At 37.2% G+C, this 18,635-nt stretch overlaps 3 protein-coding genes across 6 annotated transcripts; 1 reads left to right on the forward strand and 2 right to left on the reverse strand.

The window, feature by feature from the left end:
* Positions 1 to 1,179: 1,179 nt before the first annotated feature.
* Positions 1,180 to 9,275, reverse strand: LOC124412959 (KAT8 regulatory NSL complex subunit 1). 3 transcript variants are annotated; one of them, XM_046893214.1, is made up of 10 exons: positions 6,410 to 9,275; positions 4,668 to 5,170; positions 4,344 to 4,540; positions 3,972 to 4,210; positions 3,576 to 3,683; positions 3,306 to 3,381; positions 2,398 to 2,557; positions 1,985 to 2,211; positions 1,639 to 1,777; positions 1,180 to 1,495 (listed from the first exon to the last, which is right to left on the reverse strand). In XM_046893214.1, exons 1-10 carry the CDS (start codon positions 7,864 to 7,866, stop codon positions 1,467 to 1,469), a joined length of 3,135 nt encoding a protein of 1,044 aa, XP_046749170.1. In that variant the 5' UTR covers positions 7,867 to 9,275; the 3' UTR covers positions 1,180 to 1,466. The 3 variants fall into 3 exon arrangements, with proteins under 3 accessions (XP_046749170.1, XP_046749168.1, XP_046749169.1); XM_046893212.1 differs by having other exon boundaries at positions 1,643 to 1,777; positions 6,410 to 9,267; XM_046893213.1 differs by having other exon boundaries at positions 1,643 to 1,777; positions 3,972 to 4,197; positions 4,346 to 4,540; positions 6,410 to 9,263.
* A 304-nt stretch (positions 9,276 to 9,579) lies between these two features.
* LOC124413102 (small G protein signaling modulator 3 homolog) lies at positions 9,580 to 14,920 on the forward strand. Its single transcript, XM_046893465.1, has 15 exons — positions 9,580 to 9,975; positions 10,353 to 10,537; positions 10,601 to 10,699; positions 11,042 to 11,205; positions 11,327 to 11,537; positions 11,620 to 11,750; positions 11,857 to 12,090; positions 12,209 to 12,303; positions 12,457 to 12,602; positions 12,725 to 12,822; positions 12,914 to 13,093; positions 13,162 to 13,272; positions 13,436 to 13,746; positions 13,829 to 13,989; positions 14,104 to 14,920. The coding sequence occupies exons 1-15, from the start codon at positions 9,907 to 9,909 to the stop codon at positions 14,294 to 14,296; spliced, it is 2,388 nt and encodes a 795-aa protein (XP_046749421.1). The 5' UTR covers positions 9,580 to 9,906; the 3' UTR covers positions 14,297 to 14,920.
* Positions 14,921 to 15,447: 527 nt separating this feature from the next.
* Positions 15,448 to 17,645, reverse strand: LOC124413332 (glycerate kinase). Of its 2 annotated transcripts, XM_046893853.1 has the most exons (2): positions 17,469 to 17,645; positions 15,448 to 17,161 (listed from the first exon to the last, which is right to left on the reverse strand). In XM_046893853.1, exon 2 carries the CDS (start codon positions 17,153 to 17,155, stop codon positions 15,449 to 15,451), a length of 1,707 nt encoding a protein of 568 aa, XP_046749809.1. In that variant the 5' UTR covers positions 17,156 to 17,161; positions 17,469 to 17,645; the 3' UTR covers position 15,448. The 2 variants fall into 2 exon arrangements, with proteins under 2 accessions (XP_046749809.1, XP_046749808.1); XM_046893852.1 differs by having other exon boundaries at positions 15,448 to 17,645.
* Positions 17,646 to 18,635: the final 990 nt, after the last annotated feature.

Below are 18,635 nucleotides of genomic sequence, written 5' to 3' on the forward strand. Positions count from 1 at the left end.
TGGCTGATACCAACAGCTGTTAGGCCTTACCATCCCACTCGTACAGAAACTACACGCCTCTACATTCAGAAACCGTGAAACGGTCGCTACATTATCTTCAATAAATAAAAAGCAAAAAATACACGATCATCGTATAAGATTGACATTTACCAGCTAGAGTAAACTGCAGTGCAGATTCTTATCGAAAGCCCGCATACGATCAACCGATTATTATACGACGAAAACACGTGTGATATATATTTAAAGTATAAAATTTGTAAATACAATCGAGTAGCGCGAATCACAGTGCAAGCTTGGTTCGAAGAATGTTATCAACTTTGCCAATGTAATTTTATTTACCCTCTTATTGTATCGATGCAAACATTCACGCCGTCTTCTATCATTAATGATGTATTATATTCGACTTTTAAATTCTATTACAATACATTAGTAGTAATGACAGTATTTGCTTTAGTCTATGATTAACGATTTTTATCACTTATCTATCTATCACAAAAAACGTAACATATTTGTATTGTGTTACATTTAGCCAACTAACTAACTAACATACCAACTACCAGGAAGTGAAAGGAAATACTTCCTGTAAAACTACGAGAAAAGCACTGTGCAACTGTCGCTTCAACTGTCAATATTTTATTATTAAATAATCATACGTAAACGGTATAAAACGTAGGAATCACTCATATTGTAAAATTAAAGAATAGAACGATTAGATGAAAAAAATGAAATACACGTATAAAACGTAGTAAGGAATCAGTCATATAAATCGTTACGGGTAAAATTGCAAAATCAATTGATTGGAACAAAAAATGACCAAATTATACCTGACAGCAAACCTTGTCACAACAAGGTTCTTCATTTAAGAATATTGAAATCTTGGGGCAACATTTTAATTGGCACTTTTATTATTTTAGGCAATTAATTATGTCGAAATATAAATACATTTTGTACAAAATTCATTTCTCAATATTATGACGAGATTCTAATAGCAACTATTATCAGTATTCATTCCTGCCTCCCTGTTGTGAGAAACAAAGTATGTTATAAATTATTTTGTGTATTAATATAAGCCACACCAAGCATAAAGACATTGCCCTTAAAATCTAAATGCTTTGGTCAATATTACATAGTACAGTGACATTGAAGAAAGCAATTTAAGGTTTCCATTAATAAGCAGAATGAAGTTATAAAATTTATATTTATAATACACTTTACAGATTCATAATACCATTAACTTAAGGTGCATGTCACATTACCGAAGGGTATATATAACAATTGACAGGTAGCTTCTGCGTATAGTAACAATGGTGCAGACGTTATTTAACAGTCGTCAATATTAATTAGTTTCCTATCTTTTTGCCGTTGGGCGTATTCTCTCTTTTTCGGTGTCCCTGTCGTCGGCTACTGTCCATTCGGGATCATTTGGGTCCTCACCCTCTACGTCGCAGCATGCTGACTCGGTCGAATCAGATTCCGGAGTTTCTATCTCTGGCTCCTGAAATTCCAACAACACACTTTGTTGCTAAATAACTACTAATATAGATCCGATCGACAATACGTATTGAATCAGTCCATGTTGGACTATTGATATTTTTACATAGCACATGTGTCTTATGCTACTAAGAAATTACTACTCACTTACCTCCTCTCCTTTCTCGTCTTCTCTGGAACATAAAGATGCCGACGATGCTTGCCAGTGGCCGTCTGGCATTGCTTCGATCATTCTATCATAGGTATCTTCTGATAAAGGGAATGTCCGAGGCTCGTACGGTATGACCTGTATTTAGAATGTCAAGTATTTACCTTGAGTTAGCCGTGCGAGTCAGTAATCGACTTATTTCTGTTAACTCTACGATATGGATATTGATCACAATTGCCCCATTTGCGTCATTGACTACTTTCTTTTTCTAGTAGATTCTGAGAAAAAATTCTTCAAAATAAACGAACTTAGTGGAAACAATAGAGTAATGTTTACATAGGCCACCTCGTTATCATCTTCTGGCAAAGAACCTCCAATTTCATCTCTGCTTGGTCTCGAAGAAGAAATAGTACGACGGCGAAAACTATTTTGCAACGCAGATGGACGATGCATGTCCAAAAGTTGTTGCTGCGTGTTTTCACTATCCTGAGGCGTCAGAGGTGTGGCGGGAGGTGACGTTATCGGCGATACCACATCTCCGCCAAATTCACTTGGTTGAGGGGACATTGGATCTATGAAACGCATATTATTGAATCTTAGTAACGCTCGGATTGACACAATACTTTGTTCAATCTTGTAGCAATCACAGTTTGCAACTGCAGAGCACTGCATTAGTAAGACGTTGATATCAGGATATTTCAAGTTCTAAGTGAAAACTTGTTGGGTGAAATAGTGATATATTTACAGAGACAAAGTACCTGGAGTATTCGCGCCACTATCAGCCCTGCTATCTGCGCGACGAGTATGACGTAAGCGAGCCTGCGGTGGCATATTTACATACGTCATAAATCGTTTATTTTCTTCTCGTTCACTCCGTTCGTGCCTCAGAGCAATTGTTTCATCCGTCACATCTTCGACCTAATTAGAATATTTAATACGTCAGCCAAATAACTCATGTCATGATTAAATGGATGCTTTTCAGTCATAAAAGCAAAACATATGGAACACATCAACTTCTAGTTAGTTTCACCATATTGCAATGCGTTTGATAAGTCTTCTCAACTAGGGTATGACCAGCCAAAACCAAATTTGTATTCAAATTAAACTGCGTGGAATCACCTTACACCATAATATATAAGAAAAGTTTCTTTTTCTACTGGGTAAGCATCTTTATCCATGATCTTATGTCTAATAATTGTTTCAAGACATCGAAATAAAAAAAAAGTGCAACTTTGATACAGAAGTTCATGTGAGGAGTAAACCACTCGAGTTGAAAAATTCATACTTGTATCACGTTTGATCCGTGAAAATAGGTAATAGATAACATGGTACAGAGTTAAGAGACCAAGGCTTCACATAAAAATCGGCAAAGATGAAAAACGAATAACTACAGTTAAGATAGAGCTGCAGAAATTAGAAAGTAAACCCTTATGATCAAACAGTTTTTGAATTCAACTAGTCTGATGTAGGGAACAAAATTAAAGGCGCGTTACATAAAATTTTTCAGTACAATGTGTCTTTATGAAATGAGATGAACTAGAAAATCTAGGAGACATACTTGAATTAAAGTCTCATCATTAGGTAAAAAAAAAAAAATAATCAACAGAGTAGAATTTGTCAATTCAATCGTAGTGTTACACCGAAAACAAACTAGAATAATACTTACATCACTTTCTTGACTAGGCCTATGCATGATACCATTTTTCACCTCTACCTTTGTAGGATCTTCGCACAGCCTCCACCTAAATTCAACATGAGAGTTTTAATTTCAAATGAAATACATTGAACCAGAGTTCAAGCGTGAATCTTTATAAAAAATTATTAATGCTCTTCATAACAGATTCATAAATTGAACTTTTCAATCAATTCAATCAAGGGTGATTGAATGAACTATAATTACTATGAGATGTATTTCTATATATTCAAAATTACTCACTTTGGCGTTAGTATTTCCTTGTACTGTAACTTTTCCAACCTAGTTGCAGCAGCTACACTATACGGTATCACAATATTGTCGATATCGTACGAATTCTGCCTGAGGCGCCTAAAATTAAGTGGATAAAATTGAATGATCAGATCGACAATTGTTTGATGATAACATGCCAAGAGTTCATCAAAGAAGCAAGATGCTAGAGCAATCCAAGTTGACTCCTTAGATTGTGTTAGGCGCAAATGTAAGCTTCAAGATTCGTGATTGACTTTTGGTGGAGCAGATATATTAGTTCAGGTATTTATGCTATTCATTATACGTAATAAAATTTGAATTCAGTTATTACAAGCCCATATAAAAATTTCGAAATTTAAGAATCATGAAATTAGAAAAACTCTTTACCCATGGGTACTAGATGATTTTTCTTTGGGCGGATTTTTTTCTGCAGTGACAGTATGCTGCAAAGGTGAAGGTACCGGAGACGAATGTTTACTTGACCCTGAATGCGGTACATCATCTTCATCTGGAGCAAGTGGTAATTTTGTTACCTTCTTTCTAGTCAATCCGTGAATACCTCTGTCGTGGCTAAGCCTATTTCGTTTTCCCTTCAACATCTTTCTCTTGATTCCTGAAAGAAAATGGTGCACACGCAGTTGAGTATAAATTTCAAGTCACCGCTCAAACTACTCAGTTTTATTCAATAGAATATTTGTGGTCTATCGATATAATCTACTTAGAGAGGTGTATTTCGCCTTTTGCTCTTTTACTATACATACTGGCAGTGAGGATACTCGACGATGATTTCTTCAAACGAGCGGTATACTTGGCTCTGTGTTCAGGTAGCTTCTTATTTCGCCTTTCATTATGCTCTTTATCCTTCAATCGAGTTGTTCGCATATTTCCTCTCAACATTTTCTGCTGCCACTCCACAGATTTCATAATAGCCTCTAGATGGGTACTGTGTAGAATTTCTGGAAACAACATACATTATCATCCAGAATATGTCGAAAGTCAAAATTACTTATATGCAGTTTCTGGACTACATTATACTAAACTGACAGTTGAAATCATGAATCTGTTAAAATCAGGAATACTCACCATCGGAAAATGAGAGAACTGGATGGAAACCAGGGTCAATGAGAGCAACTCGTTGTTGCACAGAAAGCTGCTCGAATGGTTCTTGCGGCTGTGTTGGATCCTGTCTACCTGTGCACAAAGCACACGCAGGTAATACATGATCGCACCCACATCTAACTGTGGAAGCTTTAGCTGCCCTTTTGGAAACTTCGTGCAATCTATCGACTTGTAACAACTTTCTCTTTCTGTAGACATTCCACATGAAAGGTCTTGTTCTGCTTGCCGCTGGTTCGGTATCCGATGCGCCACATCGACCTGTCGATCCCGGTAAAACACCGCTGTAACCATTAACAGTTTCAGTGTTTTCAAGTATAACCAAGCCTTTGGTTGCTCTGATATGACGCTGTAGGTCATTGTGTTGCCGAATCCTATATTCCAGATCTGATATTTGTGCCTGAAGCCAAGTCCACCGTGATGCCACACCCGCACGATCCTGAGCATATCTCCAAGCCGCTCGTTTGGATCTAGCAAAGTGAAAATTATCTTTTATGTTTCAAATTACCGACAACAGATATGTTTACATGGTACAAGTGTTAGCATGATTTTTTTATGTCCTTAGCATATACATAATACTAGAAAATATAAGTATTTCCCAATTGTTTCCACGTAGTTTCAACTAAAGTTTGTGAGTGGGTACTTGTGCAGAGTGGGGAACATTGATTTTAAATGAAGAGTTTGCAGCTGATAGGACACCCAGACGATAAAAAGATTAAAATTGGAGACGGTATCTGGGAATATCCAGGTCATTGACACTGTGTTATGACAATACAGAGATATAGTGAATATCAATTCATTAAATTTGAATATTTTTTCACCTGTATATACTTTTACAACTCATAGAATGAAAATGAAAGATTCTACAGCTGAATAACCAATAACTGAATAACAAAATAATGGTGTAAGTAGTATTTTATATTGTAATGCTATGCATACAGCAGGACGTTTTCTGTGTCAATGTGCTCGTCTGATATCAATGCAAGGATACCTAGATGTTTATTATAGCATTACAAGATCATTGAAATGGTTCTGTTCAACCCCATGGTTCTTAATAAGGCTGAACTTGGAAATGTTATCTTGGCAAGAAATTGGGGTAAAAATCATTGTTTGCGCAATCTTAGAATGAATTCAAAGGAGTTACTTGGCTTTTAAGAATAATAGTATGTTTTGTTTATCATGATTTACTAAATTTCAGACAATACCAAAGGTGTGAAGTAACAATTTTACAATAACGTTACTTAGTTCATCCTCATGTTTCTTACATAATTTACTATTAATCTGAGAGAGATAAGAAAATATGATCTAGTACTATTTTAAGTCTCCAAACTAAAGATGGATATTTATATGTTATAATTTAAAGCAAAAACATTGAGGATTAGCCACTCTACTTTGAGTCACAGATAATTGATGCTTAATAATCACTGATTAAGGTATACACTGTCTTTTATCCAATTAAACACGATAATGCTTGTAAAATTTACTGAAATCGAACCAAGATAAGTTATATTCGTTCACCAGTAAATTCTAAAGCATTATAGAATTGTATTGATAGCATATTCATAGAAGCCTTTTTTGTTGTGACAAATGAATGAATTAGTATAAAATGTAATGAGTTTCATAAATCTGTTTGCACAATAAACAAAACCATTTGTTCATTCATAATTTTATGCTCTTAATGCTTATGTCGAAAATATTGTTCAACTTACATTGGCAATGGCTGTTGATGAGGATTGTTAAAAGTCTGCATCTCATCACAACTTTCACCACCGCTGCTCGACGCAGTACAATCTGAGTCTAGATTAGCTTCAACGGTATGGAGTTGGCTAGTCAAAGGTCCAGCAACACTTTCGACGTCATTTCTTTGAATTTTCACTTGAGGTGTCCCAAAGACTGGATGTCGATTCGTGGTACTGCTAGGCGAAGGGCCAAAATTATCCCGCGAACCCCCACCAAAGTATCGACAACAAACACGTTGTCTATTAATGCCATTGCTCTGAGCAACGGAAGTTTTTTCAAGTTTTTGCAAAAATGAATTCAAGCTACTACTAATCTCAGGAAAGTTCCTAACAGACGATTTTGAACTAATGTTAACCAACTCCTGGATGAAATATTTTTTCACCCCGTGATGGGCAAGCTCCAAGACTCCTGTATTCTCTTCGGCTACATGCCGGCCGATAATTCTGGCTTGAAGCTTCCTGAGCCTCCGCAATAAAAATGCGCATCTCCTTTCACTTTCGTGTTGCTTTTGAGCAACGGCATCTTGTTGGGTGCGAAGATTATTAAATTTTTGTTGCTCGACGGCGTCAATGTTCATATTTTCATTACAAAGACTCATGACATCGACGTCGTTAAGCAGATCTCTTTCGAAGGAAGAAAATCCCTCTGGTATAGGGAACATCTCCACACTGTCTGCGGCACTAGGTGCGGGCTCATTGCTTCCCCCAGGTATATTCTCAGCATTCTCAGCCCCTTCCATGGATTTAATTACTTGTAATATGTCCTCAACGTTCTGTCCGATATCACCGACACTACTAGAGCTACATTGTTCATTTTCACTGGGCATAACGCTGGCGAAATTAATTATTTGATCGACATCAAGATTCTTGTCGTTAAGATTTTCATTGGACGCAAGTGGCACGTCTATATTTGACTTTAAGAAACCCATATTATCCTGTTGATCACCCATAGATGGGTCGTTCATTATAATATCAGTTGCCTCTTGATTCAGGCTGTCAAAGCCCACGTTTTGCTCGCTTTGACAAAGTACAGTATCGTTACTCAAGTCCTTGCGCGATATCAAGTTCGGTTTGGTTTTAAATGCAGGCAATGTATCCAGGCCGTTGGCGTATCTCGAATTAATGACATCACGGATAAACTCTTTAGATATACCCCTGAGGCACTGCTCGTCTATCTTTGATGGCTGTACGTTAGCTGAGACAACAAATTTTGCCAATACTTGGCGGTTCTGACAGACCTGCGACGCCTGCGAGGGAGACAGGAATCCGCTGCTCGGCAGAGGGTTTAACAAGTTCTCAGGCTTTTGAGGACCACCTTCCGTCAGAGCAGGGGCCATCACTGCCAGTGACGTTGCCACTGCCGCAGCCTCCACATCCAGAGGCTCCCACCTGCGCCTGCTCTCCTCGTGTACCGCGCTCACTCCCATTCATCCATTCCTCTCCTCCACGTTCGTCGTTGCTTAATATCTTCACAGTAAGATAAGAATAAAGTCTTTATTCTTTGCTTTATATTGTTTGGTTTATAACCTTGTTGCCGTTGTTTTTTCTCTTATTCTTTTAAACACTTCTTAGTTGACACGATAAATGGTAAATAGTCACAGAGTGTTATTAAGTCCCTGATACATTCCCGCGGGAATAACGACGACCCGACGTTCTCTTCATGGGTACCAGGGAATCATAGGATATCACTGTGTACTCAGTGGTAAGCTGAATATGCTAGCGCTCTTTGTAGAGCGGTGCATTGTTATGTTTATTTTTATAACTACATTTACTTGTATTTAGAGGAGTTTGAGGAAGTGCTTGTGCGGCGCCTCGTTGATGGTATGCGGTTTAAACGGCACTTGAACGAGGTTGTTGAGGCTTCTTCGCGTATTTTCGGTACCCGGAGCAATACCGGGAATACAATATACTCTGACGCACTCCCACGTGATTAGGCGATGCGGAAAAGAAAGAGAGGCATTTCTCGAGGGGTGGGAAAACAAAGATAAAAACATCCCGCGCCGTCGTCGTCACCAAAGCCACTGAAGCTGCGTGTGTATTGCATAATAATATGCAAGCATCATTGCTTGATCGCGATGTTAGCCCTTGCACCACGCCAACGTTGGCTCCAGCCTCGTATGTATCACACCGCGAATAACTCTCGTTTCGCCGTCCAGTAGGGACATACAATGGCGGAGCAAAAAATGTTTCACGCGCTGGTTTCCAAGCTCTCCTCACCGCACACACGACGGGCTGCCTCAAAGTAAATCCACGAATAATCAAAGAGTGAGCCCACTACGCAACACGACACAACTATTGTATAATTTATACAATATATAATCCGTCACACCCAGGCCACAATATTATGTTCACTTTATTTTTCATTTAATAAATTCACGTGGGACTATTTTATTCGCACGTTCATACACGGATATATCACCATTTTCCACAGACTCCAACAACGCCTTTAATTTTCGCTAAAAGTCACAAGCTACGAGCTATTTATCAATACGTATGAAACTCGACCAACTTCGTTCTCTGGAACCTTAATCGACCAATAGCTGCAGCGCGACTGCCGGATGTGGCGGTCTGCTGCCACAGACCAATCGCTGGCCTTCTTTTTCACCCGGCACAAGTCGTCCAGTTGCGCTCCACGTGTACCGACATCAAAGCTAATGGAATTTTCCCGATATTTTTACGACTAGGTCGTTGCTTTTCACCGAAACCGTTCGAGCTACGTGTTCGCAAAATTAACGGTATATGTCTGCACCTTCGCGGTCGTCCACAAATCCGAAACTATTACGTCTTTATTCCACTCAAAGAGGGGAATTAAAACCGGAAGTGACCGGTGGAGAAAATTATTTCTACGGAAATAATTTCCCGCGATCGTTATGGCAACGCCATTTTATATTGCGTAAGCCTTGTCTTATTGGTTAAATTTCGACGTGAATACCGATTGGACTGAAATTAGACGCGCATATTAAGGCTAATATCCAACGAGCCGCCGGTCGCTCGCGCGCTTCTGCTTTTTATACTTGACTACTCAACACATGCGTCGTGCAAAATCCAGCAAAATCGCATGCGACGCGCAGCGTCCGGCTCCCCAGACACCCACCCGATCAAAGATAAGCGTCTTTAGGGTCCTTCATTCGATTCGCTGCGTCTGGCCTTATTTATCTGTCAAACACACTGTACTATGTATGTACGTAGGCACGTACACATGACATACATATGTGTAGGATGGTGTGTTGAAAGCGTTCACACATTCGAGTAGCGTGACGAGATTTACATACTTATATGTATTTATATACGCGTCGTTTACATACCAATGCGAATATGTGTGGACTGTCATTCGTGGATCATTAAGTGTGAGAACCAGCACTACTCCACGATTCTCTAACAAATCATACTTTCGCTGAATTACGATACAGCGAGATTTCATTAATAAGATAATTTCATCGCAGTTTTCAAATACTTTGCTATTTAATATGGAAATCGCGAAGTCGCTTTTTAATGTGCGCGATCACGAAGGTTATGTTGGCAAAGAAGATTACAATGTAAGTGTATTCCGTTTTTTGTCACATACGATTACGGAGCTCCAGATTCTCGCAAAACAAGTACCATCTGCTATATCACTCTTCCGCAAAGAATCTTTCGTTAGAATTCAATCCCAATTCCTAATATTAAATAAAATTTTCCTAACTCCATGAAGCTCTCAAATGCTCCTGAAGTAGGCAAACACAATCTTATTGTTGCGTCAAATTGTTACTTTTCAGCCCAGAATGTCACCAATGTATCTACAATTACTGGCTAGAAAAAAAAAATTACAATTGAACCCATGAAATGGAATTTGAGAAACATTTGAAATATACCGTTTATAAAAAATAAATACAATTTTATAAACTGTAGCGAATAATATACTCAAATTTTGCAGAAAAAATTAGAAGCTGGAATGTCCGATGATGAATATGAAGTGGGAAATGGTGACTTGAATGAGGCTACAGCATTGTCACCTGCACCGGGCGGTTCATTTTCTGCCCTGACCACGTCAATGTGGCCTCAGGACATTTTGGCAAAATTGAATCAACCAGAAGATCCAAATTCCCAGCCAGAATACAGGTAATATATTAATTATTTACCTTATGCTTCACATCTAATGATCCCTGTATCTTTTTATTACAGATTCGATGAGTTTGGATTTAGAGTTGAGGAAGAAGATGGGCCAGAACAAAATTCCAAGAAACTTTTGGGCGTGCCATTTGTGGAAGACCCTCAGCATCGGTAACAGTTTGATTAACAGTACCAGAATAATTTCAGGAGAATGCCACAGAGTTTTTATAGAGCACATAATGAATGTGAAATGGTTTTGAAAGTTTGTTCATTAAGCCCTAGCATTCTTTACTTCTCAGCAAATTCTACATACACTCTGAATATGGCCAACAGTCTTTAAAAACAAAAATAACTACCAATAAATTTCCTAGTTATGTCAAAATAATTGGATCCATGGTGAAATTAATTTTAGCACGTAGAGACACACACACACACACACACAAATTGAGATAATGGTTTAGAATAATAGAATATTTTTGTCTGGAACTTATGTGTGTGGAACCTTAAATGTAGATTACAGTGGGTGGCACATTTAGAATTTACCCATAACAAGGAAATATCTGAAGTATCTTGGCAAGATGTTGATCAACGATTACCACGCACAGATAAATTGCGGGACATGGTATGTCGTGGTATTCCACACTCTCTGCGACCTCAAATGTGGATGCGTATGTCTGGTAATGAGTAGAATCATATCTTAAATATAATCATTTTGACTTTGGTTATAGAGTGGATAGCAAAAAAGTGCAATGGCTAAATTTTTATCAGTATTCAATGAATTACCTTTCAAACTTTTAGGAGCACTTCAAAAGAAAACCGCGTCAGAAATCAGTTATCAAGATATAGTGAAAGCTTCTAGCAATGACGCATTGATGACTAGCAAGCAAATAGAAAAAGATCTACTGAGGACTATGCCAGCAAATGCTTGCTTCAGCCACCTTAACAGTACCGGCATACCACGCTTACGGCGAGTAATGCGTGGCCTGGCCTGGTTGTATCCTGATATAGGGTGAGGATTATTTCCATTTCAAATGCTCACAATCAGTTTGCCAAGTTATTTCACAGTTAATTGAATTACCATTCATGTGTAGGTATTGTCAAGGTACAGGAATGATGGCTGCTTCTTTACTATTGTTACTCGAAGAGGAGGATGCTTTTTGGATGATGGCGACAATAGTTGAAGATCTGTTACCTTCTTCTTACTACTCGTCTACACTCTTAGGTGAAAAAAAATTCGTTTTCAATTGCATCAACATGAAATTATAGATAACAAATCAGATGCCCACTCTTATTCATAACACTTATTCGCTTTTTATTTTGCTTTTCAGGAATACAAGCCGATCAACGAGTACTCAGGACATTGATAGCAAGTTTTCTGCCTGATTTGGATGTCGTTCTTGCTCAACATGACATAGAACTGAGTCTGATTTCCCTACATTGGTTTTTAACTTTGTTTGCTTCTGTTGTGCATATGAAAATCCTTCTACGTATCTGGGACCTCTTTTTCTTTGATGGATCAATTGTCTTATTTCAAATCACGTTGGGGATGTTGAAAATTAAGGGTAAGCAGTCAAATCTACAATCTGTATTACTGTTCCGATTTTCTTTGATCATACATGAACCTTACACAATGTGTAATGTATATCAAAAATGAGAATTGCAATCATAATTTTTTTTCAGAAACGGATCTTAAGCAATTAGAAAATTCTGCACAGATATTCAATGCTTTATCTGATATACCAGGAGATATCGATGATGTAGATCAGTTGCTGGAGGTAAATGGTAATCAGATGAAATTAAAGTCAAACTTAGGTGTGCAAAGTATAAAAGTGATATTACTAGTACATCGATGTTGAAACCAGAGTATCAGTAGTTTTTTTCTTCATAATTTTTTCTAAACTCATTCTGTCCATCAAATCATATTTCAGGTTTCCTTGGACGTCGGAGGTTCTTTAACAGATGTTCTAGTAGAAACTCACAGACGTCGACATTTAGCATACTTAATGGCCGATCAAGGAGGTCTAGTTGGAAACCCTGATGCTGCTCCGAATCTTCCCAAACAACATCTTAATAGGTATGTGAATAAAAAGTTGCACTTTATGTCGAGAAGACACCCAATATGAATTATTTCCGTAGCATGATTGCCCTTCTTCGAAATAAGATAATACTTTTGATTCGAATTAATTAATTTAACAGACGGCACATGAAAAGAAACAAGGGTATGCTACACACGTTTTTATTTGGTGATGATAATGGCGAAGACGACTCCAAATGTAAAAATATTCGTCAAACAGGTGTGTAGACAATGACAGCAGAAGTCAACTTTTTCAATATAAATTTATAGGATATCTTTCTCATTCAAATATAATTATTCTCATTTGACAGAGATCCTAGTTGACCTACGAGAAGCTGTCCTACAAGTTGCTAGGCACTTCGTGAACGTTGACCCTAAGCTAAGCAACATCACGCTTGTCGCAGATTACAACATGGAAAGCCATGCTAAGGATCACGATAATTACGTTAATGTATCTCGTACGCGTAAAAGACGAGCCAAAGCATTACTAGGTATTGAAGTTTTTCACTAAGCATTAATCCGCTATGAAAAGTCAATTTCACTGACAATTCTATAACAGATTTCGAAAGACATGACGATGATGAATTGGGCTTTCGAAAGAATGATATTATCACAATTATCAGTCAGAAGGACGAGCACTGCTGGGTTGGAGAACTGAATGGTTTACGAGGTAGGTGATTTTTTATTTTTAGATTTTTATTTTAGTACCACTTTTACACTTTGCAACCGAATTACTTCTTGAATTTATCATTTTTTCCTCTTATAGAATTTTCTAATCTGATAAGCAGATGTATTAGGCATTTGCAATATTGTGAGTAACAATGTAATTGCAGGTTGGTTCCCGGCTAAATTTGTTGAATTGCTTGATGAGAGAAGTAAACAGTACACTTGTGCCGGTGATGACGCAGTAAGCGAAGCAGTAACTGATTTAGTAAGAGGTAGTCTCTGCCCAGCAGTAAAAGCTGTACTGGAACATGGGATGCGAAGACCCTCTTTTTTAGGTGGGCCTTGTCACCCATGGTTATTCATTGAGGAAGCATCAAACCGAGAAGTAGAAAAAGATTTCAATTCCGTCTACAGTAGGTTGGTTCTTTGTAAGACTTACAGGCTAGATGAGGATGGGAAAGTTCTTACACCTGAAGAGGTATAATAAATTTAAATTATAAATAATATACACCTTGCTGTATAATTAATATTGATCGTAAATATAATTCGTTTAATTTTAGTTGCTTTATCGGTGTGTACAGTCAGTTAATTTGACACATGATAATGCCCATGCTCAAATGGATGTTAAACTTCGTTCTTTAATTTGTCTTGGACTGAATGAACAAGTGTTACATCTATGGCTTGAAGTACTGTGCTCATGCGTTGAAGTCGTCCAAAAGTGGTGAGCAATAATTATTTTCACACCACCTGTGTTTAAAAGTAGCGCAGAAAAAAATATTGCTACTTTCTACAATATAAATTATAAATTTCTTATCCTAATTTGTACTTTGTGCAGGTATCAGCCATGGAGCTTTATCAATAGCCCAGGATGGGTGCAAATAAAATGCGAGTTAAGAATACTAAGTCAATTTGCATTCAATTTGAATCCTGACTGGGAACTTCCTCCAAAAAAAGAACAATCCCAGCCTCTGAAGGATGGAGTCAGAGACATGCTTGTCAAACATCACCTTTTCAGTTGGGACTTGTAGTTGTTAGTTGTGAAAAGTTTTTCTTATGTACCTCAACTGAATTAACGATGAAACTGGCAGTCATAACACGTATTTTTCATAATAACCCGATTTTACAAATAGTCTTCTTTTTGTCATGCTGAGAATTATATTCAATTCCACAAGCTCCAGGCACAAATTTGAACAGTGGTGGAATTGGTACGACAATTATTGCTAGGCTTGAGAATATTTCTAATTGATTTTATTGACCATTTTTTCATGGTTGAAATTAAAGTAACCAACATCAACTGCCCAGACTGTCCATTGAATGTCTTGACTTAGTTTCAAGTCGAATACAGTGAGGAAAAACTGATCACCAATGTGACTAGCGTACAAAAATTGCATAACAGATCGATTAGCAAATTTATATTTATACATGTAGCACCATGAGAATATTGCGCGTTCCTAGTAGAATTCTAGAACCATTTATCTTGTGTCTGCAAAAGTGGCATCAGAATGTAACATATGTAAATAATTGATTTTAAAAAATGCGCCACATATTTAATTTTATTAATACCAATCATGTATTTATTAACTTTGAAACAGAACTTTATTTACCCGTCCATCGGTGCAATTACTATGCTTGAAATAAAGTGACTAATTATACAGTATAGATTTTGAAAGCCTAATTATTTAAGTATCCTGATATAAACATTTGTACATCTTACTCGATATATTGACCATTCGATAGGCATTGATATTTTTGATAACATCTCGTACGTAAAGATATGTGCTAATAAAAAGTAAAAAAGTATCATTAGAGGATTCCATAAATATATGTATGTACATCATCCATAATACACTAGACTACTATATTTTGCATCGATTATCGAAACAAATAATTTATTAAGTTTAGAACTTCTATTCACATTCTCTACATTTATGTGGAATTTGGCTTGCAAATAAATGGCAAATCTTTTCTCTCAAGCAACTTTAAGTTCTGCCTTTCATATAATATATCTAACTCTTTTTCTTGCAGACTTCCTTCTTGCATAGTAATATTTTCTGATACACATATAATGCATATTTAGCATTATCCTTGAAATGTTAAATAGCGTTGACTATGTTTGTACCTACATCGACTATGATCTGTAAAAACAACTGTGGCGCAGTTCTGCTTGGACAAAAAAATGATTATTCTTTATTTCTTTTGGTGCAACAAGACTCTGTCAAATTGGAGTCCAAGACTTTTAAATTTAGTAATTTTGTATCTTGTTCACAATTCGCAACTATTTCACACCTTTCAAATTCATCCGCGCCTAACAAAAATTCTAAGTTATGTTCTTCAAACGGATCTGGGCATTTGGATTCAGTCTCAAAATCTAGTCGACACCCGCATTCCTGTTTTGTTATACAAATAATATGCAAATCCATAACATTTGTGCCCGTAAGACCAGTTTTCAATAAATCTTTGCCCTTTTTGAAGTTAGAATAAAAATTATACGAGTCATTATCTTTTATAACATTTTCGGGGATCAACTTTTCTAGTGCTCTTAGTTTCAATGCTAGTGCATCACACTCTCTGTTAGTCCGTTCTTGTTTTGTATGTTTAGTACTGGAATGGTCCATCATTTTCTTCCTTGCCACTGATCGTGTTTCTGCTTTTGGCTCATCCATTCTTTGTACCATTGCTTGGTGTAGTTGAGCGCGTAATTTATTGTGCAGATCATGAACAATAGGTCCGATTGCTGGGTAACCAAATGCTCCAGCAGCATCAGTAGGTCCATCTTGCCCATCTGTTCCTGCACTCAGCATGATCACATCGTATTTTGATAATCGTGGGCTTTCTTTTATGTTTTCCAACCAATCGAGAGCAAAACGTAGCGCAAGTTCTTGATTACGACCACCGACGCCGTTACCTTGTACAATTACTGTCGGTTCACCTCCTCCAATCAACATAATTCCCTTTCCTGTAGCTTCTTCAATGATGTTGTAGATTTCATCAACTTTTTCTGCAGGCAAAGCCAGGATTGGATCTTTCTTGATGACATCAACAAATGTTTCTCTATCCAGCGATTTATCTAGGACCATACACATTAGATTAGCTACCCTAACGTAGGCAGAGCTAATATCACTGACATTGCCCTCTAAATCACTTCTTAATAAGATTGGACTAAAGCCTTTTTTAAGCGCCGCACTCTTTGCTGCTTCCACTGCGATTGAATTGTTTCCAATAATTATGTTCTTCACATGCTTAAACTCATCATTTTCATTCAATAAAAATTTGTCATCCACATCTTTAGAGGTCAAAACAGCCTTTATATTCCAATTCAGATCGTCAAATAGTTCATATTTTTTCAAAATGCTAATTACCTCTTCTGGTGATTTTGGGCTATATACTGTGGGACCACTAGCTATTTCAGCAATAGGATCACCAACAATATCAGACAAGATCAAACTGATAACAGAAGCAGGATATGCAATCCGAGCTAATCCTCCTCCCTTAATCATGGATAATTTTTTGCGTACAATATTCAATTCCTTAATATCTGCACCAGCTTGTTGTAATTTTTTACAAAATTCTTGCTTCTCCTTCAACTCAAGCTGTGGTCTTGGCATGCAGAGGAGCGCTGAGCCTCCGCCTGATATTAATACTATTAAAGTGTCATTTTCTTTGAGTCCCTCAACCAAGTCCATGATGTCATCTGTAGTCGATAGACTTTCTATATCAGGCTGATTGTCTTTTGCTCCTTCTCGATATTCTACAGGTCCACCAATATTTGGAAAGTTTGCAAAATCTTGTACTTTCCAGATTGTTTCTGTCGACCCTTTTGGCACACTGATTATCCCCTTCTTCAAACGATTTCCAAGGATCTTCTCGATTCCAGGCACCATGTTCATTACAGCCTTACCAAATCCAATCAAATATACATTGCTCCTAATTTGGAACATTTGGTCCCCAACAAAAAGGTTGTTGTCCGATAGTTTAATTTGATTTTCAATTAGCATACGCGGAAGCACAGCTTGAACGCCACTGAGAAAAATTTCTTTCATATCTTTTCTCATCTGTTCTAGCGGTGTAACTTTAGTTGACATATTGAAAATGAAATTTAGCTTTGAATTTTTTAATTTTAAGAGGTTATATCTAAAAGTATAACTTAGACTCATTATTCGCCGAATGGTAATTGTTTCAGAAAATCAACATCAAACTTACATGCGTGACTGTGTTTTAATTCACTTATCCAAACAGCAATACTTTTCAACAAACTCAAGCTTGTTTCGCGAACATCTCTTTACTACATCAGCATTAAAAATAACCTGATAAGAATTATCTCAAGTCACAATCACCAATTTCCCAGTGCATCGAGCTGAAAATACAAACGTGACGTAAATTCAGAATCACGATGTGCATCATAGCAGACGCCACACTTCGTTAATATTACATGTATACCATGTATACATATCGTAATTGGTATGATTGCATTCTACGGTGCATTCCGTGGAAAATATGCCAGCTCGTTGATATACATACTAACTGGATGGAGGATAGTCTACGGTAGCATAAGCTCTGCCGAGTGCCGCTTTATGGTAAAAAGCCTGCGGAAGCTATTTAGGAAGCCCAAAAGGGCGCCTCATTTGAAAAAATATTATATTATACGAACTCGAAGCGGTATTACATGCGATGTGTATAATAAAAAGTTAAAACAGTCAGGAAAATAAAGGTTGGTAAAAGTGTTTTGATATACAAATAACTAATCAAGTTATGAGGTAAGTGATGTTTTTTTACTTTTGTTATCAAATTTAGTTTCCAATTAATTTTTTAAATTCAATCTGATTTATTCAAATTCATAAATTTATATGTTTTTTCTGATAATTCTCATAAATTTAGGTGAATGATAATTTTTCATGTGTGTGTGTGTGTGTGTGTGTATGGGGTATTCCACGCCAACTGGACCAGTGTTAAACCTCGACTATCTCAAAATCATTTCATGTTGTCTTCTAACATTCTGGTCGGTAAAAAACGCGATCTAAATTTTTTCAACTGTTTTTATTGAACCGTTTATTTTTCATAAATATTTGGAGTTTGGAGGAAAAAATTCTCAAAAATCTGGTGAATGACAAAAAACACCTTCTGTTGAAGAAAACGTGGGCCGAATTTTTTGTCTAATTTTTTCATCATCTAAAAGTTTCATCGGAAATAGAAAAGATTTCATAAGCTGGGACCAGTGGCGTAACAATAGGGTGGCAGGACGGGCAAAATGCCACGGGCCCCCAGCCCGAAGAGGCCACTGGCCGTGGGCACAGAAGAATCCCAACATTTAGTAAAATTTATTAGTTTTATCTTCGATTAATTTAAGTTATCTACGTGCTTACACAAATT

The sequence above is a fragment of the Diprion similis genome, chromosome 12 (assembly GCF_021155765.1).
Source record: "Diprion similis isolate iyDipSimi1 chromosome 12, iyDipSimi1.1, whole genome shotgun sequence".
In the NCBI taxonomy this organism is placed as follows: Eukaryota; Metazoa; Arthropoda; class Insecta; order Hymenoptera; family Diprionidae; genus Diprion; species Diprion similis.

Bases quoted from the DNA above. Each gene is read 5' to 3' on its own strand.
- LOC124412959 (XM_046893212.1), bottom strand. From the start codon at position 7,866: ATGGGAGTGAGCGCGGTACACGAGGAGAGCAGGCGCAGGTGGGAGCCT. The intron at 3,684-3,971 runs GTAAAGAGTTTT...ACTTAATTTTAG, and splicing joins AAATCATCTAGTACCCATGG to GCGCCTCAGGCAGAATTCGT. The intron at 1,496-1,642 runs GTAAGTGAGTAG...TTGGAATTTCAG, and splicing joins AAGACGAGAAAGGAGAGGAG to GAGCCAGAGATAGAAACTCC.
- LOC124413102 (XM_046893465.1), top strand. From the start codon at position 9,907: ATGGAAATCGCGAAGTCGCTTTTTAATGTGCGCGATCACGAAGGTTAT. The intron at 11,751-11,856 runs GTGAAAAAAAAT...TTTGCTTTTCAG, and splicing joins CTACTCGTCTACACTCTTAG to GAATACAAGCCGATCAACGA. The intron at 12,603-12,724 runs GTATGTGAATAA...TTAATTTAACAG, and splicing joins CCCAAACAACATCTTAATAG to ACGGCACATGAAAAGAAACA.
- LOC124413332 (XM_046893852.1), bottom strand. From the start codon at position 17,422: ATGAGTCTAAGTTATACTTTTAGATATAACCTCTTAAAATTAAAAAAT.